Source organism: Zea mays, chromosome 4, assembly GCF_902167145.1.
Source record: "Zea mays cultivar B73 chromosome 4, Zm-B73-REFERENCE-NAM-5.0, whole genome shotgun sequence".
Taxonomy (NCBI): domain Eukaryota; kingdom Viridiplantae; phylum Streptophyta; class Magnoliopsida; order Poales; family Poaceae; genus Zea; species Zea mays.
The window spans coordinates 172,002,042-172,023,579 of NC_050099.1; the positions used below are offsets into that span (position 1 = coordinate 172,002,042).

The 21,538-nt window shown below is 48.4% G+C and overlaps 4 protein-coding genes and 1 long non-coding RNA gene across 5 annotated transcripts; 4 read left to right on the plus strand and 1 right to left on the minus strand.

Moving 5' to 3' along the window:
* The first annotated feature begins 1,409 nt into the window (after window positions 1-1,409).
* LOC100285283 (uncharacterized) lies at window positions 1,410-8,328 on the plus strand. Its single transcript, NM_001158176.2, has 2 exons — window positions 1,410-1,789; window positions 7,989-8,328. Exons 1-2 carry the CDS (start codon window positions 1,478-1,480, stop codon window positions 8,142-8,144), a joined length of 468 nt encoding a protein of 155 aa, NP_001151648.1. The 5' UTR covers window positions 1,410-1,477; the 3' UTR covers window positions 8,145-8,328.
* A 311-nt stretch (window positions 8,329-8,639) lies between these two features.
* Window positions 8,640-11,917, minus strand: LOC100194271 (APO2). The gene is made up of 4 exons (NM_001139310.1): window positions 11,734-11,917; window positions 11,561-11,628; window positions 10,313-10,633; window positions 8,640-9,646 (listed from the first exon to the last, which is right to left on the minus strand). Exons 1-4 carry the CDS (start codon window positions 11,842-11,844, stop codon window positions 8,818-8,820), a joined length of 1,329 nt encoding a protein of 442 aa, NP_001132782.1. The 5' UTR covers window positions 11,845-11,917; the 3' UTR covers window positions 8,640-8,817.
* A 1,193-nt stretch (window positions 11,918-13,110) lies between these two features.
* On the plus strand, window positions 13,111-15,191 carry LOC103654071 (GDSL esterase/lipase At5g37690). Its single transcript, XM_008680873.2, has 6 exons — window positions 13,111-13,523; window positions 13,623-13,750; window positions 13,843-13,969; window positions 14,100-14,212; window positions 14,313-14,562; window positions 14,689-15,191. The coding sequence occupies exons 1-6, from the start codon at window positions 13,223-13,225 to the stop codon at window positions 14,952-14,954; spliced, it is 1,185 nt and encodes a 394-aa protein (XP_008679095.1). The 5' UTR covers window positions 13,111-13,222; the 3' UTR covers window positions 14,955-15,191.
* Window positions 15,192-19,019: 3,828 nt separating this feature from the next.
* Window positions 19,020-21,224, plus strand: LOC103655680 (inhibitor of Bruton tyrosine kinase-like). The gene is given in 7 exon segments (XM_023302311.2): window positions 19,020-19,235; window positions 19,314-19,483; window positions 19,486-19,607; window positions 19,874-20,051; window positions 20,144-20,366; window positions 20,789-20,930; window positions 21,201-21,224. Coding segments are annotated over 6 exon segments (834 nt in total). The 5' UTR covers window positions 19,020-19,235; window positions 19,314-19,338.
* Window positions 21,225-21,270: 46 nt separating this feature from the next.
* LOC109939408 (uncharacterized) lies at window positions 21,271-21,538 on the plus strand. The gene is made up of 2 exons (XR_002269208.1): window positions 21,271-21,379; window positions 21,463-21,538. It is a non-coding gene; the product is annotated as an uncharacterized lncRNA (long non-coding RNA).

Here is a 21,538-nt window from a genome sequence, read left to right on the forward strand (position 1 = left end):
CAGTGTGCAGGTTGATCTTGTTGGGACTGACAGGCAGCTAGCAAATGCCTTGACAAACCCGCTCGGCAGGATCAGGTTCTTTGAGTTGGGGCAGCGCCTGGGAGCCATCAAGGTCTAACAAGATTAAGGGGGGAATTTGTTGCATCCAGCTACGTATAATCATGTCAATCATGTATCAGTATATTAGGTGAATATACTGATACAGGTGTCCATTTGTTTTTCCTGAGTTCGCCGATGACACGCTCCAAAGCTCTGTCGTCACCGCTGGCTCCACATCGTATGCCTGCCAGTGGCGTAGATAGGGGCGGCAGTAAGGGCCGTGCCCCCCAACACAGCAGGGGATTTTTTTAATCATGTATCTACCTGTATTATATACGGACATACGGTGACCAATGTATCATGGGCCTGTGCTGCTCCGTTGGGTAGTTAAAGGCTATAAAGGCCTGCTGGCCAAGACGCGGGACGCGTATGGGGCTGCAGGCCTGCAGCTGCCTGCCCATCCAATTCCAATGTACGCGCGGCAATGCCAAGAATACGATCTGATGCTGCACTTGGGTACCGGGTACGCTTCCACGCAGGACACGACCATGCAAATTGTTTTTTTTGGATTTTTAAGCTGGTGCCTTTTGTTTTTTTTAGATTTTTAAGCTGGTGCCTTCGGTTTTGTTGGTGTCCTTATTTTTAATCTTAGTTCTGTTTTTAATTTAACAAGTACAAGAGTGTGTTATAAGTTGTACATCGGAAAAATATCATACAAATCTATAGAATCAATTTTTATCTCTCACCTCATGAATTTGAGATAGGCTTATATGATAACTTTAGAAAGTGGAATGTCAAATTCTAAAAAATAAGTTATTTTATTGGTAAGATTTCAATTCCTCAAAATGAAAGGAAACAAACGAGACTTTACTAAAACGCTAGAATAGCTTGATATCTAGATAATAGCTGACTCATTAACGAACCGAACTAAGATGATAGCTTAGCTCACGACAAAATTAAAATGAGTTGTATCAGTTGAGCTGAACTGACAACGAATCGAGCAGATAATGGCCCTGTTTGGTACAGCTGCTGCTTGTTGAAAAAGCAGCTTATCTGAGAAGCTGGTAAAAAGCAGCTTCTGCTTGTTGACTGTTTTTAGTGTATTCTGAGAAGCAGCTGAACTGATAAGCTGCTGCAGAAGCTATCTGTTTGGCAGAACTTCTGCTTAAATTTGTGAAGAAGCTGAAAATAAGTTGTGCCAAACAGGGCCAATATATGGAAATCTAGTATCTAAATAATAAATTTTAAATAACAGTTGTATTCTCTCGTAAAAAGTAGACGCGCACGCCCCAACGTGACAACGCCCGCGTCCCTTCCCTGCTCGCTCGCGTCCCCGTCCTAAAAAAAACCCCGTCCGAGCCGAAGCCGCTACGCTGCACGACGCTAGAGGAAAACGCACTGCCAACGGACAACGGAGTCAGGTGCGGCGGGAGGTAGCATGAGGGAGCAGCAGGATTCCGGCGACGTGACGGGGCGCCGGGGCGGGGTCATCAGGTCGCTGCTGGGCGTCGAGCGCCGGCTCGCGGAGGGCGACGCGGACGCCGAGGGGGCGCTCGGAGCCTCCTCGGAGAAGCAGCATTTGGCCGCGGACAGCGGCGAGGAGAGGAAGGCGGTGGTGAGGGTGGTGGCGGCTGACATGCCGCCCGCGCTGCAGCGCCGCGCGTTCCGCTGCGCCCGCGACGAGCTCGCGGCGATGCCGCACTTCCCGCGCCGGCTCGAGCCCAAGCGCCTCGCGCTGGCGCTCAAGAAGGTAAAGACTGTTTTTTTTTCTTTTCGTCCGAATTGATTATTCGAAAAAGGCCCGTATCTACTAGTCGCTAATTAGAGTCTCTGAGATGCTGCTTCGACTTTAGTGAGGATATCGTCTTGCATTCGTGATTGTTAGTATTACTAAATGGTTGCTTCCTAGGAATCAAGCATTGGAACGGCATTGCTGCTATAGAGTGATTGCACTTGTTTTTATACCCCTCATCGTGCACTAGCGCCTTCTCACGGGAATGGAGTCATAACTGGTATATGATCTGTCCCATGTGGTGCCTTACCATGAGTCCACGACGTCGATTGCGCGGTGCTCCATTCATATTCATTCTGATTCGATTGTCCTTGGAGTAAATCTTGGACTGTCTGAATCCAAAATAGTCCTGTGGTTCGTCTGCCTTTCAGCTCGTTTGGAAGGTTCTCAGAGTTGCGGATCCCACCACTGGCTGTTCAAGTATCAGTTTCTGAACAACCAGGCGATTGTAGCTAACCGCCAATACTAGCAATTAATACAGTGCACAGTCATAAGGTCATGTCATCACATGCTCAGGTGGTTGTCATTTCATCACAAAATGGTACTCATTTCCAAGTTTGACTGATCATGCAGCAACTTTGAACAGATTATTGTTCTTGAATTCGTATATTTGTATTGTTTACTTTTAATGTATGTCATGTTCGGGCGCGTCTACACAAGGCGCCACAGGACTCGTGATGTACGTCGAGCGCAGGAACGGGAAGCGCGACACGCAAGGGACGTACAGGGAGCAAACACAATCAGTGGCTAGGAGGAAAAGTAGGATTTGTTATTATCTGTTAGTTCCTAAAATAGGGGAGTTTGTTCAGTAAATTAGTTGGGCCATAGGCCATATATACCGTGAGACCGGATGGTAGAAATCAATCAAGAATATTGTCATCTCTATTCTATCTTCTTCCTCTCTACTCAAAGCCGGCGATCAGGGCAAACCCAGCCTGATCGACGAGGACGGCTAGGGGGCATAACCCAGCCGGCGACAACGGACCACGACTACGATCTCCGTAGTCGGGGACCTGCTCACTTGGGCATTACAGCCCTTGACAACCTGGTATCACGATCCAGGGCTTCCTCCTCAGGCCGCTCTCCGATTCTGCCATCAGCCGCCACGCCACCCTCACCGCCAGCCACCACGCCGTCTTCGCCTACTTCCTCCGCGGCATCATACTCCGTCGAGATGGGCGACTCCGATGAACTCAAAACCACCGTGGCTGCATTAGCTGCCATCGTGAAGTCATTGCAGTCCACTGCCGAGGCCAATACCAGGGCGATCGCAGATCTGGTGGCCCAGCAGACGACGTCTTCCAACAACAGCAGGCCGCCCTTCGGCGAACCCCACACTGATCGTCCCCCACGATTCCAGAAATTGGACTTTCCCCGCTTCGATGGCAAGTCCGATCCAATGCTCTTCATCAACAAATGCGAATCATATTTCCGTCAACAACGCATCATGGCCGAAGAACGGGTGTGGATGGCCTCCTATAACTTGGAGGACGTTGCACAACTATGGTACATGCAACTCCAGGAGGATGAGCATGGCACACCAACATGGGAGCGTTTCAAGGAGATGCTGAATCTACGGTTCGGGCCACCACTGCGGTCCGCCCCCTTGTTCGAGCTCGCCGAGTGCCGTCGCACGGGGACCGTCGAGGAATTCTCCAATCGGTTCCAAGCTCTATTGCCTCGCGCCGGGCACCTCAGCGACGAACAGAGGGTCCAACTCTACACGGGTGGCCTGCTTCCGCCTCTCAGTCATCAAGTGCGGGTACACAATCCAGCGTCTCTGGCAGCGGCCATGAGTCTGGCACGCCAGCTGGAGCTCGTCGAGTTGGACCGACTGAGCCAGGCGTCTTCCAAGGCGGCACCGCGTGCTATACTGCCAACACCATCACAACGTCCGGCGCCGTTCCCAGCGATCACGTTGCCCACGGCCCCGGGGCCCCCTGCGAAGCCACTCGCGCTCCCTGCGCCACCTGTTCCGGGAGTGGGCAGCCAAGTCAAACGCCTGTCCACGGAGGAGCAGGCCGAACGTCGTCGACTTGGGCTCTGTTACAACTGTGATCAGCCTTATACACGAGGCCACAACCGGGTTTGCCGCCGGATATTTTATATCGGTGGCGTGGAGTTTGCTGAGGAGGAAACGACGGACGAGGCCCCCGTGTTCTCTTTACACGCGGTCGTCGGTGCACCGGCTAGCAGCACCATCCAGCTGTGTGTACGGGTGGGCGCTGCGGACTTCATCGCACTCGTCGACACGGGATCCACGCACAACTTCATTGGAGAAGAGGCCGCACGGCGCGCAGGCCTACCCATCGAGCCGTACCCGCGTCTCACGGCCACGGTGGCAAACGGGGAGCGCATCGCTTGCCCGGGCGTCATTCGGCAGGCAGCGGTCCTCATCGACAATCGCGCCTTCAACGTCGACCTGTACGTCATGCCCTTAGCAGGCTACGACGTGGTGTTGGGCACGCACTGGATGGCCACCTTGGGTGACATCGTGTGGAACATGGCCGCCCGCACCATGACATTCAAGCAGGCCGGCCAGGACATCTGTTGGCATGGCGTCGCGACACCAACCACGCCGCATCTACACGTCGCCGAGACAACTGAGCCCTTGCTGCAAGGGGTGCTCTCATCGTTCTCCGACGTCTTCGCCGAGCCGACCAATCTACCACCAGACCGCGGCCGCACCCACCGCATTGTGCTCAAGCCGGGCGCTGGTCCTGTGGCCGTCCGGCCCTATCGGTATCCAGCTGCTCACAAGGACGAGTTGGAAAGACAATGTTCCGCCATGATCGAGCAGGGAATTGTGCGGCGCAGTGACTCGGCCTTCTCCTCGCCGGTCCTCCTCGTCAAGAAGGCCGATGGTTCGTGGCGGTTCTGCGTGGACTACCGCGCTCTCAACGCGCTCACGATCAAGGACGCTTTTCCAATACCGGTCGTCGACGAGCTGTTGGACGAACTCCATGGTGCCAAGTTCTTCTCCAAGCTCGACTTGCGTTCCGGGTACCATCAGGTGCGCATGCGGCCGGACGACATCCATAAGACGGCATTCCGCACCCATGACGGACTATATGAGTTCCTCGTCATGCCATTCGGCCTCTGCAACGCCCCGGCCACATTTCAAGCACTCATGAACAACGTATTGCGGCCTTTCCTTCGTCAATTTGTACTTGTTTTCTTTGATGACATCCTCATATACAGCAAGTCTTGGGCGGATCACCTTCGCCATCTCCGCGCGGTCCTCAGCACGCTGCGCCAGCACGTCCTCTTCGTCAAGCGTTCTAAGTGTGCGTTCGGAGTTTCCTCCGTCGCGTACCTGGGACACACCATATCAGTGGAGGGCGTGGCCATGGATACCGCCAAGGTGCAGGCCATCCAGGACTGGCCGGTACCTCGCTCGGCGCGCGCAGTGCGCGACTTCCTCGGCCTCGCGGGATACTACCGAAAATTCATCCACAACTACGGCATCATCGCGGCGCCACTTACTGTCCTCCTCAAGAAGGAGGGATTTGCGTGGGATGACAAGGCGGCCTCGGCCTTTACCGCGCTCAAGGACGCCGTCACAACGGCACCGGTGCTTGCCATGCCGGACTTCGCCAAGCCGTTCGTCGTCGAGTGCGACGCGTCGTCCCACGGGTTTGGTGCCGTCCTCATTCAGGAGGGACATCCCGTGGCATTCTTCAGCCGACCTGTGGCGCCCCGGCACCGAGCATTGGCGGCCTACGAGCGCGAGCTCATCGGCTTGGTGCAGGCGGTGCGCCACTGGCGGCCGTACCTATGGGGCCGCCGCTTCAGCGTCAAGACGGACCACTACAGCTTGAAGTATTTGCTGGACCAGCGCCTAGCCACCATTCCCCAACATCATTGGGTCGGCAAGCTGCTGGGCTTCGATTTCTCCGTTGAATACAAGCCAGGCGCAACAAATGCTGTCGCGGATGCTTTGTCCAGGCGTGACACAGTAGAGGGAGAGCTGCTCGCCATGTCCACTCCACGGTTTGACTTCATCGACCAACTCCGGCAGGCCCAGCTCGAGGATCCGACCCTCGTAGATCTCCATACCGCGATCACTTCAGGGGACCGAGCAGCACCCTGGTCCATCGTCGACGGCATGGTGCAATTCGCGGGGCGCCTGTACATTCCTCCTACCTCCCCGCTATTACAGGAGATCCTGGGGGCAGTCCATGAGGATGGTCATGAGGGGGTCCAACGTACCCTCCACCGGCTCCGACGTGATTTTCATTTTCCTCAAATGAAGCAATTGGTGCAAGAGCAAGTACGTCAATGCAGTGTCTGTCAACGTTACAAGTCGGAGCATGTGCACCCAGCAGGGCTCCTCCTACCGCTCCCAGTGCCCAATGGAGTGTGGACGGATATTGCGCTTGATTTTGTGGAGGCTCTTCCCCGTGTCCGTGGCAAGTCAGTGATTCTCACTGTGGTGGATCGGTTCAGCAAATATTGTCATTTCATTCCACTGGCACACCCTTATTCAGCTGAATCAGTTGCCCAGGCCTTCTTCAACGACATTGTTCGTCTTCACGGTGTCCCCCAATCCATGGTCTCCGATCGTGACACGGTTTTCACATCCATTTTCTGGCAAGAACTCATGCGCTTGATGGGCACTAAGCTGCGGATGACAACAGCATTTCATCCTCAGTCTGATGGGCAGTCCGAGTCGGCCAACCGCGTCATCCTCATGTATCTACGCTGTCTTACGGGGGACAGACCGCGGGATTGGCTCAGATGGCTGCCGTGGGCGGAGTATCTGTTCAATACGGCCTATCAAACTTCGCTGAAAGATACTCCGTTCAGGGTGGTTTATGGGCGCGATCCGCCGACCATCCGGTCATACGAGCCGGGAGACACCAGGGTGCCAGCCGTCGCAAAGAATATGGAGGAACGCGCAGAATTTTTGGCAGACATGCGCCATCGCCTGGAACAAGCTCAAACATTTCAGAAGCGGCACTATGACCGTGGGCACCGACCGATTCACTATAAGGTGGGCGATTGGGCGCTGCTTCGTCTACGACAACGTGCTGCATCATCCCTTCCACAAGCGGTCAGTGGCAAGCTCAAGCCGCGGTTCTTCGGGCCGTATCGCGTCGTCGAACTCATCAACGAAGTTGCAGTACGTCTGGAGCTCCCACCTCGTGCCCGCATCCACAATGTCTTTCATGTCGGGCTCTTGAAGAAGTTCCAGGGCACGCCGCCTAGCGAGCCGCCACAACTTCCCTTACTGCATCATGGCGCCATCGACCCAGAACCTGAGCGTGTTGTTCGCTACCGGCTCGCTCGCGGGGCTCCTCAAGCCCTCATCCAGTGGAAGGGAGCTTCGTCGGCGTCAGCCACCTGGGAGGACGTCGGGCCGCTACGCGCCAAGTTCCCTCAGTTCCAGCTCGAGGACGAGCTGGTTCTAGACGGGGAGGGAGATGTCATGTTCGGGCGCGTCTACACAAGGCGCCACAGGACTCGTGATGTACGTCGAGCGCAGGAACGGGAAGCGCGACACGCAAGGGACGTACAGGGAGCAAACACAATCAGTGGCTAGGAGGAAAAGTAGGATTTGTTATTATCTGTTAGTTCCTAAAATAGAGGAGTTTGTTCAGTAAATTAGTTGGGCCATAGGCCATATATACCGTGAGACCGGATGGTAGAAATCAATCAAGAATATTGTCATCTCTATTCTATCTTCTTCCTCTCTACTCAAAGCCGGCGATCAGGGCAAACCCAGCCTGATCGACGAGGACGGCTAGGGGGCATAACCCAGCCGGCGACAACGGACCACGACTACGATCTCCGTAGTCGGGGACCTGCTCACTTGGGCATTACAGCCCTTGACAATGTACCATTTTCCCCAAATTTAATCTATCAGTTTGGAAGTCTCATTTTGTTCCACGCATCATGGTTCTTGCTTACACGTTGTGAAGACTATATGGATCTTTTCAAAGTTAACATGATTCTGACAAAATCTCCAAACAACTAAACAGCCGAATCTAGGACCATCTCGGGCAATTCATCCTTTAGATAATGGAATGAGGCAACCACATATAACGCGTTCCAATTATTTGTCCGCAATTTCCTCATTTTGTCCGTCCTCCTGTTTCAGATTGCGATGCTATACCACTGTACGTACTGATAAGGCCTCATCCTTTGCTGACAGGAGTTTGATACTGCTTACGGGCCAGCTTGGCACTGCATCGTGGGGACGAGTTTCGGTTCGTATGTCACGCACGCCCGGGGCGGTTTCTTGTATTTTTCCGTCGATAAGGTCTACATCCTGCTCTTCAGGACAGCCGTGGAGCCCTCTAATCATTGACGGCCACCGGCCTGCCAGCAATGGACAAATGGCTCATAAAAACGCGCAGTTCTTGGGACAGCTTGCACCAAATTCAGTTGTTCAGTCAGCTAGGCCGAGCCCTTGTAACTTGTAAATCGCATTGTTTCTTGGTAGGCAAATGTAAACTACTCCTTATGCTTCTGATAAAATTTAACATTTCAGTTTGTTGGGGTCATCTGTTTCAGCTGGATCTATTCAAGACTGCTAATGGTTTTTGTTTTTGTGCCTGATATAGTGTACAATAAATAGATTTCTGACTCCTTTGTAGATGCCCAGATAGTACCAAAAGTTGCAGGGAACAAAATTGGCCTTGGGGTATATGTTTAGATGATATTGTCCTACAGAAAGTATCAAATCAGCCTCAGCTTACCTTATGCTATTTTGCAAGGCATGAATTATACTGCCTGTGATCAAGAGGTAGGTGCAGCACAGTATAGCACATTTGTTTCTAAAGAAATACACAAACATATCGTTGCGGACTGAAAGAAAACCGAACGAGAATCATCTCATCTGAGTTCTGATATATACACATTGGCTAACAGATTCAACCTATGTCAAGCCACGATGGAGCTTGGTGACGACATCATCTTTTCAACACAAAGGAAAAAACTCAATTACAGGTTGATCAAATCTGCCCAGATCATTGGGAGGATCAGACGACCATTTCAGCCTCCTTCAAACTAGAGGGGATTCCTATGTCTAGTCTCATAGTGGCTTTATACTTCTCCGGAACTTTTGCGCCACCCTGAATGCACATCTCAACAACTGCTGGTGCCTGACCGTAGAAGGTCTTTAGCTCCCTCTGCAGTTCTTCCCCGGATTCCGGCATGTGCCACACGTACCTAGGAGGTATCAGGTCATCGAGCACCGCTGCTTGCCATCCATGTTGTCCATTCCTCTGCTGGTGCTTAAAAGCTCCACAGTTCCGTGCTTTGTGGCCAGTTGGCCCAACATGCACCTCAGGGCAGTATCCACAAACCCTCACTGCATAGCCCTTCATAAGCTTCAAGGCTCCGTCCCGAACGGCCTCCCACGCTTCAAGTGTCTCCTCGGCAAGAGCCACCGTCTCCTCTGGGCTAGATGGAGCAATAATCTCATCATAACGTAGTTCCTCAAGAAGTGGCTGCCTAAATCTGTCAGGCTCTGGTTCTGGTAGGTCGTCTTCATTTGCATCAACAAACTCTTTTCTTCCGATTTTAATGATAGGCTTTCTTCGACGCTTTGTGGGGTACTCGGGGAGGTCAACTCCAGCTTGGATGCAAAGTTCCACGAGAGCGGGAATGCGGGGTACAGTAAACCTCTGATCATGAGGAATGCGATTCCCTAGACGGTCCTCTAGATGATAGGCTTCGACGGGTAAGAAAACTGCCTCCACTAGAGTACTTCCCCAGTCATGTTCTCCTCTACGTTGATCTGATGACATTCCTCGGCATGTTCGGAAAGGATGTCCAACAGATCCAACATGTATCTCGCTGCAATACCTGCAACAGAAAAATACACATATGAGATGGATCTAGGAGGAACTAGGTGACATTTGTAAATAAGAAATTCACACCCAAATTCGAGTTGAGGAGGACTTGAACTAGGTGGTTGGGTACTTGGGTGTGCATCCACACCTCCCACCAACTGAGCCTACCTCAATTCTTCTGGAACTTAGAAAGTGCATTGTGTGATGACGATATTTAATTTGCACAGTATAAAGATCTCACTATGAAACAAACAGTCATTCTAGCTCTCTGATCAGATTGAATGTAGAGTTCCAAGACAAACATCATGACTTTCATCAACCAAATGCAGGCTTAATTGGAACAATAACGGCTGGACCAATAAATGAGTCTATCCTCAAGTAACCTCTAACCCAGATAAAAACACAGTATGCTTGCAAATAACAGAGCTGTTATTCGTGGTGCTATTAAGTTTGTATCACAAAATATAACATAAGCACATGCTTAAATATGTTATGCATCATGAAAACCATAAGTCAATTATTAGCACACACTTAATCAAGTCATCAGCTAACATGATGCATCATATTAAGTTACCATGGTTTATTGAAAATGACGTCCTTCTGATCAAAATACAACAATAGCATAGTTTCATTAGTTTGTAATGAACAATATAGATAAAGAATGGGAAAAAGGAATTACTTGCAGCCTTTTACTGGTACTACTTTCATAAGCCTCTTCAAGTTGTTGATCAGCAAAATTCTTGCATTGTACACTTTGTATGCAACTGGTATAAGTCTACGCACTAACATTCCGTTTTTTGGTGGAGGCATTGGTTGTTTCGGTTTCCCTTGTGCTGCCTTCATCCTCTCCTTTGCTCGGCGCCTTAACTCCAGCACTGGGATAGGAAATGGTTTCTTCTCTCTTTTTGAATATTTTCGTGGAAGGTCAGCATTTTGAGCATGTTCATTTCTAATGACAACAGACCTTTGGCGAGATTGACAAACATTTAAAGTAGGTACTCTGCAAAAAAAAGTGTGAGTAAATTCATTAGTAGATCATAATGAAGCCAGCAAGACAGGCATTCAACCAACTTTAGTAAAGAAATGAAGAATCAACATGACTTGGTATCATCCTCATCACTACTCTATTACTTAATCAATATATCCTCAGAAACATTTTGACAGATTTCACCCAAACATATCACTAGGATCTTCAATACATGTTACACTGTATACTCTAATTAATGTATGATGAGATGCAAAGGGGTTTGGCAACTAGTGTTACAACCTGTGTGTTTGACTGTTTGTGTGGTTTGTTTTTGTGGCTGCTGTTCAAGTGCGTCTCATTTTGGGTTTCATTTGTACTCATTTATTTCTTCTTAATGAAATGGCATGAGACTGTCCAGCAATCAGAAAAAAGGGGTCAGGTAACTACCGAAGTACTATGATTCCCAACACAGGATGAACAAGCATACATCGACATATATTGAATTTTCGATAACTACGTACCAAAGTACTATGATTCCCAGCGTAATGAGGATAGCTCATTCGTCAATACACTGGGCAGTCTCCACCTTCCAGTTACATTTACATGATGTTTTTTCAGACAACAAAATTAAACTACATGCATGCCAATTGCCAACTTGCTATCTGAAAAACTTCATGTAACCCTGACTGGAGGGAGTGCTTCGCATGAAACCATAAAGATATATGCATAATTATATGGCACAAAGCCAGAAACAGATTGCCGCCCACTAGCCGCTAATAGTTCTAACAGCATCAGAAGTATTCAGAGAACTGCCCTTGATTTGCTCAGTGCTCAACAGCTCAAGCATCTTCAGGGCCTGATTCTGGCAGCACTCTCGATTTTCTTATGGTAGTTGCGGAGATTAGCATGATTAGCGAACAAACAGAAATAGGAGCTAGCAAGAATAGGACTAATACTAACCCGAGTCTGAAGCTGCATCCCGGCTTGCCATTGACAACCGCTACGGACGCACCAGCTCGCTCCCTAACCTGCGGTAAACAGGCACCGCAGCTGAGCAACTGGCATGAATCACACGAGTCGGAGATGCGATTCCTCTGGAAACACGGGGCTCGGGGGCTGGGAGTGGGAGGTACCTGGAAACGGGGGGCGGACCACCGGAGACCGATGAAGCTGCGGAGCGGTAAACTACGGGAGGAGCAGGTAGGCGGAGGGAGGATAGCACAGGTAGCCGTTGAGGTCCTCATGGCCAGAGCTACTCCCGGTGGCCGTGGCCGGAGCTAAGACTGCTCTGTGCGACCGTGGCTCCGTCTCTGTCCCTATCCTGGTTCCAGGAGGCTGGAGGTCGGGAACACAAACTCCTCCTCCCGGCTAGGACATGAGATTTTTCGCTGTTCTACTTATGGGCCGGCGATGTTTGGGCCGAATCGTTTTAATTGCGGAACCCGAGTTTAGGTGGGCTGCCCGTGAGATGGTAAAAAAATTTTGGCTGCCCGTGAGGCCGTGACCGAAGCGCAGATAATTGGCAATCCAGTTTTCTGGTGAAAAAAGGGAAAACAAATCTAATTTACCTTTTTCAACTATTTTGATCTTCTAGTTTTTCTCTCTGAACTTTAAAAACATTTTTTTTACATATACCAACATTGAAAACAGTTATGATTTTTTTTTATCTTTGGGGATTTTAACAGTGGTTTTGCTGATATGAAACTAGCGCCATGTAAGAATAGGGTAGAACGGACAAAGAAGTTAGGGAGGTAAATTGGGTTTCGAAATATTTTTTTAAAAAAATATCCAAGCAATCATAATTTTTCCATAAATTATTCAGTTTTTTCATGAAAAGATAATAAGAATTAAAATTCCTGAAATCTAGTTTGTATCTTAAAAATTATAAAGAATCTGTTTACTTTAGAAATTATGAAACACATTATATATTTTTTGAAAAATCATGCTCTGTCCTATGGTGTATATCTGAAACTGTTTGAACCTTATGGGCATATGTTGGCGCTTATTCGTTAGTAGAAACTCTAGTCATCTATTATAATTGGTCGACTTAATTGTCCAACACGGTTTTGAATAAGATGACCTTTATGCTTTGGATTTGAATTTTTTTATTTCAAAATAGTGAAAAAAATCAAATAAAAGGTGTTAAGATTTTAATCGTTCTTGGAAAAGTGGTTTTCTTGGGCTGGTTCTCCAAATTGCAGATTCCCACATACCCACAACCAACCGCCGGAGCACTGATGTCATTTGTACTACCAAATTAAACAATGGAAGCTGTTCAGGCAAGAATGCCGCAAGTTCTTCAGCTACCCTCAGCTGCCAGCATGTTTACATGCCAATTGCACATTTATCCCTCCTTTCGTACACCGCACGTACACTGATAGCTGCAATAACAGATCGTCACTACACTCAAGCCGGAAACTTAACCCATTAATCTGAATTAACCCAAACTTGCAGAACAATGACACACGACTCGATGCAAAAACGCCTAGCTATAAAACCAACACCTCGATCGCCACCACCCATCAAAGCAATCCAAGCTAGCAGAGCAGCAGATATTGAAAACATATACACATAAAAGACGTACGTACAGGCAGTCTTGAGGAGAGGCCAAAGCAACAAAAAATGGCAGCTCTCGCCGTGGTCTTCGCCATCACCGCCATCAGCGGCGCGGTGGCGGCGGCCGACGATGTTGCGTCTTCTACGGCCGCTAGAAATTTCACGGTAGCGTCTCCTCCCTCTCCGACGACGACGACCAGTGGTCCGGTGACGTACGTGTTCGGCGACTCGATGTCGGACGTGGGCAACAACAACTACTTCCCCACGTCCCTCGCCAAGTCCAACTACCCCTGGTACGGCATCGACTACCCCGGCCGCGAGGCCACCGGGAGGTTCACCAACGGAAAGACCATCGGAGACTACATGGGTGAGTTTCAGTTCAGCGAGCCGCTGCTCGATCAATGCAAGCAGCAAGCATGCATGATGACCTGACCTAATGTACGTGCTATGGCCTATGATGGTGCAGCCGAGAAGTTCGGCGTCCCGCCCCCGCCGCCGTTCCTGTCGCTGAGGATGACAGGCAAGGACGTGCTCGGCGGCGTCAACTTCGCCTCCGGCGGCGCCGGCATCCTGAACGAGACGGGCGTCTACTTCGTAAGATCGACGCGCGCTGGTGTGTGTGGTGATTTTATTTATATTTGTCTCTGCCTCTGTGACACGTACGACGAATGCATGCGGCGGTGCAGGTTCAGTACCTCTCGTTCGACGAGCAGATATCGTGCTTCGAGATCGTCAAGAGGGCGATGATCGCCAAGATCGGCAAGGACGCCGCGGAGGCCGCTGCTAATGCGGCCTTGTTCCAGATTGGACTCGGTGAGAGGGCGGCCATGTGCATGGTTTCTTCATGCATCTTACAATGCATCCTTAACCCTGGTGGTGGAGTTGCATGTACTGACGACACACGTACGTGCGTGGTCTGTAAAAATGTCTTGGCGTTGGGCAGGGAGCAACGACTACATCAACAACTTCCTGCAGCCATTCATGGCGGACGGCACCACGTACACGCACGACCAGTTCATCCGCCTCCTCATCACCGCCCTAGACCGGCAGCTCAAGGCAAGACCGCCAGACCGACCCGCCGATCGATCGACACTGTCCTCCACGCACGCACGGCACTGCCCAGCCCATTCTAGCTTAATCCGTTTTGCTTCTGCAGCGGCTGTACGGGCTCGGCGCGCGGAAGGTGGCGTTCAACGGGCTGCCCCCGCTGGGCTGCATCCCGTCGCAGCGCGTCCGCTCCACGGACGGCAAGTGCCTGTCCCACGTCAACGACTACGCCGTGCAGTTCAACGCGGCCGCCAAGAAGCTGCTCGACGGCCTGAACGCCAAGCTGCCCGGCGCGCAGATGGGCCTCGCCGACTGCTACTCCGTCGTCATGGAGCTCATCGAACACCCCGAGGAGAACGGTAACACGTGTCCCGCGAGTGTGCATGCACGCACGGCGAGCCCGCCGCTCCGCCGGCCGGCGCGTGCGTACGTGAATACGCGTCTTTTTTATTTTCTCCCTTCTCACGGTGTCATCGTCGTCGCAGGGTTCACGACGGCGCACACGTCGTGCTGCAACGTGGACACGGAGGTCGGAGGGCTGTGCCTGCCCAACACGAGGCCCTGCAGCGACCGCAGCGCGTTCGTGTTCTGGGACGCCTACCACACCTCAGACGCCGCCAACAAGGTCATCGCGGACCGCCTCTGGGCCGACATGACGAGCGCCGGGCACGGGAGCGCCTCGGCTACTCCTCACGTCGCCGCGTCTAGCCCCGACGTGGCGCCGTCTCCATCCCCGTCTCAGGACTATTGAGGAACCCAAACCGACGACCAAGCCGATCGATGCACGGTGTTGCCAAGCGCCAGCTAGCAGGACATTTTGGCATTTGAATCTGCAGATGCTCAGTTCACCTTATGTTTCACAGAGAGCGAGGAGCATATACGTTGTGTTTTGATGTTGTGTTAGAGATTTAAGAATGGAAAGTTTATGTGTTTTGTAATTTCGTATACACTTTTTAATATTTAAAATTATACCCTAAATATTCTGCTCCTTTGCTCCCTAAGGTCTTGTTCGTTTATGCCGGATTGTGGGTCGGAACGATTTCTAACCTATTACTTCTCTAATTTATATAAACTTTGATTAGGTAGAACAATTCCGGGTGCAATCCGACGTAAACGAACAAGACCTAAACCATATACGTTATGCTCCTTTGCTCGTTTTCATCCTTATTCATATTTTTTCTCAACTTTGTTCTTCAGCTGCGAAAGAGCAAAAATAAGAAGAAAACACACATGAATAAAATGGAGAAAGACAACAGAACTACATGTCCAACATACTGTGTAAACAGTCCGGTGCAAAATTCAACTATTTGCAAAGTGGTGTTTAAATATGAAGTAAAATAAAATTGTGATAGGGAATAAGATAGTCTAAGAACAACTCTAACAGACTAGTGTTCTCAATAAAAAAAATCACGGTGGAAGCTTGTTCCAACAAACTCGTCTTCAATTTCGCCTCTTTATCTCGCTCGGTATCGGCTCTCCTGCGCTTGGTATCTTTGCCAAGACCATAGCACTAGCCACATGGGCGGGCTCATAGGGGATCATGAGTATGCACTTGAATATCCATGATTTTTGCAAATCTATATTATTTTATCAATAATGTAAAATAATGTATAGCACAGAAAAGGATTGGAGCACTAATTTCCTTATTACTTCTTGTTAAAAGACGCTGGAGTTTGGGACGCTCCCCGCACTTCACGCGTCCGGAGAGTTCGGCCTGCCGACGCGTGCTCAACTGCCCATTCACGGACCCGAGATATTTTCTTCAATTCTTTGGAGCCATTCGCGTCTACGTCCGCTCCCCCGTATCCGATTGATCCACTGCACCTCGCACCTCGCGAGCGATAGGGCAACTCCCCTGCACGAATCCACTGCTCCTCGTCCCTGCGCCGCCGCCGCTCGACGGAGCCGGCCTCATCGCCGCTCGAAATCAAGTCTTCGCCCCCCCCAGTGCACACACATGCTCGCCAGATCCCCTCCGTCTCCACCGTCGTGGTCGAGCAAGTGGGTCAAGTCGCTGGTGGCCCTCAAGGTGGACGAGAAGGCGGCAGGACATAAGGGTGGCCATAGGTACCATCTCAGGTGGAGCTAGCCGGTCGTGCCCACGGCGAGCGCTAGCGAGCGCAGTGCGCTGGCGTCTGAGGCTTCTGCGGCTTCGACTGACTCGTTCAGGGTGGCGTCAGCCAGAGGGTTTTGCGCGGCGGCGGGCTAAGACAACGAGGCGCGGGACGGGCGAGCGCAACAGACGAGCTCGGGCGCTCGCGACAGGCAGCACGGTTGGACCATTGGCCCTTCCATCCTTCCCCTCCCCCTTCCACTTTGCAGACATTCCCCAAGCCCACTCTTCGTCAGGTCCACGTCGTCTTGCTTCTCCGCCACCCGACGCTCTCCTGCTTCACGCCTCCATAGGCGCCACTGCCCACTGGCCTCTTTGCTTGCCTCTGCGGCCACTGCTCGACTCTGCGGCTATTTACCCACCGCCTTTTTGTTTCTAGACCAAGGCCTGGTCAAGGAATCGTAGCAGATCGAGGGAGGGAGGGCCAACGGCGGCAGGTATGATTCACCCATGGTGGCACAGCTCCTCATGGTGAAGGTTGGGTCGTTGCGGGATCTGGCGATGCGCAGTCGGAAGGGGAAGCCATGAAGGTACCATGATTCGATGAAGTGGAAGCTCCACTCTCCATTGCTCCCAGTAGGCAGGAAAGCAATCAGGTAATCACGCCACATGGGAAAGCAATCAGGTAATCACAATGCATGAACTAGGTGCCCTGCTATAGTGGTTCTGAATTTATAGTTGCTACTTGCTACCAGTTGCAACTCCTCGTGGTTTGTTGTGATAGGTACCTGGGAAATTTCACATTTAGCTGTTTTAGTTGTGATTGAGGGTCAAACCCGTGAGCTAGAACCATACGGAATTTGTATTCTTTCGTGTTGGACTCTTGGTCCATTAGCATCTTTCCTAGAACATGTTACAGTTCAAATACACTAGCAGATGGCACAATGCTTTACTATTATTTTATTGCAACGAGCTTATAATTGCTTTACTTTGCATCCTTCCCTTCGTCATACGCCTTCTGAATTTCTTTGATTATCAAGTCTGCAGAGTACTTACAGATGTTTCTTATATCCGTGCGTTTCAGGTCAAGAAGCTTATCAAGGAGAAAAATGATGGTGCTGGAATTTCTGAATATATCGATATAAATAAAGAGCTTCAAGAGGTGAGTTAATTTCTTATTTTATCTTGTAATGCGATCCCTCATGCTCGTGTAGGTACACGTTAGATACGTTGGATTAATGATACTCACAAATGATATAAATAAAGAGCTTCAAGTATCAATCTGTATTTCCATAGTCAATTAGAGTTACTAAATCTTCTATATAATTGCCTTGTATATTTGTTATGTTTTGTTTGTGCAGATTTGGCGCATGAGTGATTTTAAATATACCCTGGTGTCACTGACTCTATTTAAGTGCCTTTAGCTTTCGTAGCATGATGCACCTTTACCTTCTGCTCTTTTAGCCAATAGCAGCTAATAGAGAATGGTGTCGATCCTTTTTTTTCTTTTAGCTCATGTATTTCTGTGTTCAATGCACTTTCACCTCAAATGTGTGTAGGAACATGTCTGCATGAATTTTGTTTTGCACCTAGCTGTAGTTGGGAAATTTAGAATAATATAGGTTCATTAGGAGAATCTACTTCATACCTGGTTTATCTAACCACTTGTCTTCATCTGGCCTTGCTAAAGCATTTTCCCCTGCAGCAAGGACCCTTCAGTGGCATTTGGTTTCCAAGAAGATATTTAGAACCAGTATACCAGACCATTCTGAATTTGCGTAAGGCAGACATGTTTGTGATTCAGTCATGCTACATGGGGCGTTTGCTCCCCTAAAACTTCTCTTTGTGTGACATCATTGTCATGTGCTTTGTTGCGGCCTAGGAGAGACAAAAACTACTAAGCCTTCATCGAGTTGTTCCTGGCTTCTCAGTATTTAATTGCTTATAAATATTAGCTTTATGTTTGTCTCCATTTGGTAGATTTTGGCATGGCCTATATGTAGACATCAGATACTTAACAGAAGCTGCTTATGTTTCAGGCAAGGAATCATCTGCATCTCCATTCTCCAAGAATGTGTAGTCGCATAACCAGTTTGAATATTGTTAGGGTTGGTATGAAGGTAAACCTACAACATCATACAAAATTGATCGGTTTCCATTATGTTAAAAAATATAAGAGAAAAATCTTTGCTTAAAGATTATAGCTTACAATTTATTTGATCATCATAGGGAATATTAATGTGCTCCCAAGCTAAACCAATCGATTTCCTGCATTTCTAGGTTCTGCCCACGACTAGGCTCCACATGTTTGTCATCACTCAGTTCTTTGGAGTTTGGACAACCTCCGAGGGCACCAGATCCAGGAGGCTCTACACAATTATAGAGGAGGTGGCTTCCTTCGGTGCTTACCTGGATCTGAGGTCCTCTAATGCGTGTTTATCTCAAATATTCCGTCAGTGATTTTCAACATATATTGATCATACTTTTTTTATGATGGTTCCTATGTAATCTTAATCCATTTCCAGTTGGATTTAGTTCTGGGATATGAATAATCCACTAGCCGTTTACCTTTCTTTTTCTTTTTCAGCTCTTAAGTCTTATTTCCTTACCTGTAGGCTTAACCGCTCTGCAGTTAATCTGATGAAATTTGTTAACAAATTACTGCTATACCAAGGTCCTCTGCAGTTAGTCTTGGCATGGCAATGGCCTCGTAGCTCGCGGCTCTCTAATAGGAATAATTTTACTCAAAATGAAGCTATAGCGGCATGCTATCTTAGGTTGTTTGGATAGTTCCTTAGGATACTGAAACTGTCTTAGATAATGGAGATGATGTTCACTCAAACATTTCTCCCGATAGATATACAATTGTAATTACACCAGAACTGTACTTACAATTAAGAACAACATCAACTGTAACATTAGTAGTAAGAAACAGTTCAGATAGTGTGAAGAAGTTCATCTATTGGCCTGCTATTTCAGGTACTTCACATCTAGGAAAAAACAATGATTTCTAATGTTATCTTGATGGAGTTCTTATTTGCCTCAATAATTGTGTGGATACTGTGTGTGTTCCTGAAACTTCATGGAGACTTCCATATCTCCACCAGGCACATCAAAGCAGTCAGCTGTCCGCAAACCTTCTCCCGGAAGCTCTCTTAAGGATCTGTGCCTTGTTTCCAAACAAGGGTCAATAGCTGAAGTAGAATCTGCTTTGGCCTTGTTGAAAAAAGTGGTGGGAACATTGATGGTAGAAATGCATTTGGTCTTAGTGCCCTCCACCTTGCAACATGGAGAAATCATCTACCCATTGTGAGGCGACTCCTAGATGCTGGCGCTGATCCAGATGCAAGGGTATGCACTATTTCTTTTAGGATGCTTCCTCTGTTTATCTTTGCTTTGAAAATTATTTTCTTTTACCTATAATCCCAGTAACAGCCTCAGCTGTATCAAATCACTACAGTAATAACAACAAAAAACTAAAATGTGGTTTTGTACAGAACATCATGCAGATAAACTTATTTTGATTATCAAATTTTTCTTTAGTTTGCTGCTGCTTGATTTTGCTTATTGACCTTTCAGTTGTGTGTAAATTCTCACTAAAATTTTCACTGTTGCAGGATGGAGAATCTGGCTGGAGTAGCCTGCATAGAGCACTTCATTTTGGTCACCTATGTATTGCTAGTGTTCTTTTACAGTTTGGTGCTTCCCTCGCTTTGGAGGACACTAAGGGCCGTACACCTGTTGACCTTATCTCCTGTCCAGTATCACAGGCCAATGGAGATTTTCCAGATGCAGGTAGCTTTCTTCTGCCCCAGGAAATGGTTCTCTTCTTATATCGCGCTCTTGGCAATTTGGCTTGCTTTATGGAAGGTTTTTTTTCATTTTAGTTGCAACGGAAGTCTTCAGTTGGGGAAGTGGGACAAATTATCAGCTGGGAACTGGCAACGTCCACATACAAAAACTACCATGCAAAGTAGAAGCTTTGCATGGATCATATATCAAAACAGTTGCTGCATCAAAGTTTCACAGTGTAGCAGTTAGTTCTAATGGTGAACTATACACATGGGGATTTGGTCGAGGTGGTCGTCTTGGTCATCCAGATATTCATAGGTTAGCGATTGCATGATGTTAAAATGAGTTGTTTCTAGATCAGAAAATTGTTTCCTCAATGCTTTTGTTAGTACTTATGGATTAGCTACTCCTTCCGGTCACAGAAACATGTTGCTTAGGATAAGATTTGGTCAAACCCTAAAAACTACATACAGTAATATCTTTTAAATTGTTTACTTTGAAAACATGTTGTATGTGTAGAGTTGCATCGAAAAATACTTGCAGATTTTCATAAATTTAAAGAATATACTCTAGAAAAAATAGCGGCGAAAGAAATGCACCAAATATTTGAAGCTGTTCAAAATCAAATGTAATGACTACTAATGAAAACTAAATTGGCTTAATTGTAAGCCAAAGTAATTGAGCGTGTAAAATTTTCTTCATTGTTGAGTAAGTTTATGAAACCTATCATTCTGTTACAGTGGACAGACAACTGCTGTGATTACCCCTCGCCAGGTGACAGTAGGATTAGGCCGTAAACGAGTTAGTGTTGTGGCTGCAGCCAAACATCATACTGTGATTGCTACAGAGCTGGGGAATTGTTTACCTGGGGATCAAATAGAGGTACGTGTGATGCATTTTAAATGTATTTTTAGGCAACATGAACCTTGGACACATATTTTATGTTCTTTTTCTCCTTACTAATATTATTTTCTCCTGTGGGAGCTCTGGCACTGGGTCTGCACTTTTATGGTCTATAACAAAGTCCTCTGAATGATGCAGAGGGTCAGCTTGGTTACCCTTCTGTTCATACCCAACCAACACCAAGGCGTGTTGGTTCGCTCAAGCAAAGGATAATTTCAGTAGCTGCTGCAAACAAGCACTCCACTGCAGTTGCTGATACTGGCGAAGTATTAACCTGTGGTTGCAATAAGGAGGGCCAACTAGGATATAGCACTTCCAACTTAGCATCAAACTGTATCCCAAGAATGGTGGAGTACTTGAAAGGAAAAGTACTTAGAGGTGTTTCTGCAGCAAAGTATCATACAATAGTGTTAGGAGCTGATGGAGAGGTATTCTTTGAATCTTGATTTTTACACATTGTTCTTGCATTATGAGAATTGAACACATCTATTCATTTAATCCTTTTTTTAAGGTGTTCACTTGGGGCCATCGCCTTGTCACCCCACGGCGTGTCGTAGTAGCTCGATGCCTTAAGAAGGGTGGAAATA

Excerpts from the sequence above, each read along its gene's own strand:
- LOC100285283 (NM_001158176.2), top strand. The coding sequence starts at position 1,478 with ATGAGGGAGCAGCAGGATTCCGGCGACGTGACGGGGCGCCGGGGCGGG. Across the intron at positions 1,790-7,988 it reads TCGCGCTGGCGCTCAAGAAG|GAGTTTGATACTGCTTACGG; the intron begins GTAAAGACTGTT and ends CTTTGCTGACAG.
- LOC100194271 (NM_001139310.1), bottom strand. The coding sequence starts at position 11,844 with ATGAGGACCTCAACGGCTACCTGTGCTATCCTCCCTCCGCCTACCTGC. Across the intron at positions 10,634-11,560 it reads GGATGCAGCTTCAGACTCGG|AGTACCTACTTTAAATGTTT; the intron begins GTTAGTATTAGT and ends TTTTTTTTGCAG. Across the intron at positions 9,647-10,312 it reads GTACCAGTAAAAGGCTGCAA|GTATTGCAGCGAGATACATG; the intron begins GTAATTCCTTTT and ends TTTCTGTTGCAG.
- LOC103654071 (XM_008680873.2), top strand. The coding sequence starts at position 13,223 with ATGGCAGCTCTCGCCGTGGTCTTCGCCATCACCGCCATCAGCGGCGCG. Across the intron at positions 13,970-14,099 it reads CTTGTTCCAGATTGGACTCG|GGAGCAACGACTACATCAAC; the intron begins GTGAGAGGGCGG and ends GGCGTTGGGCAG. Across the intron at positions 14,213-14,312 it reads CCCTAGACCGGCAGCTCAAG|CGGCTGTACGGGCTCGGCGC; the intron begins GCAAGACCGCCA and ends TTGCTTCTGCAG.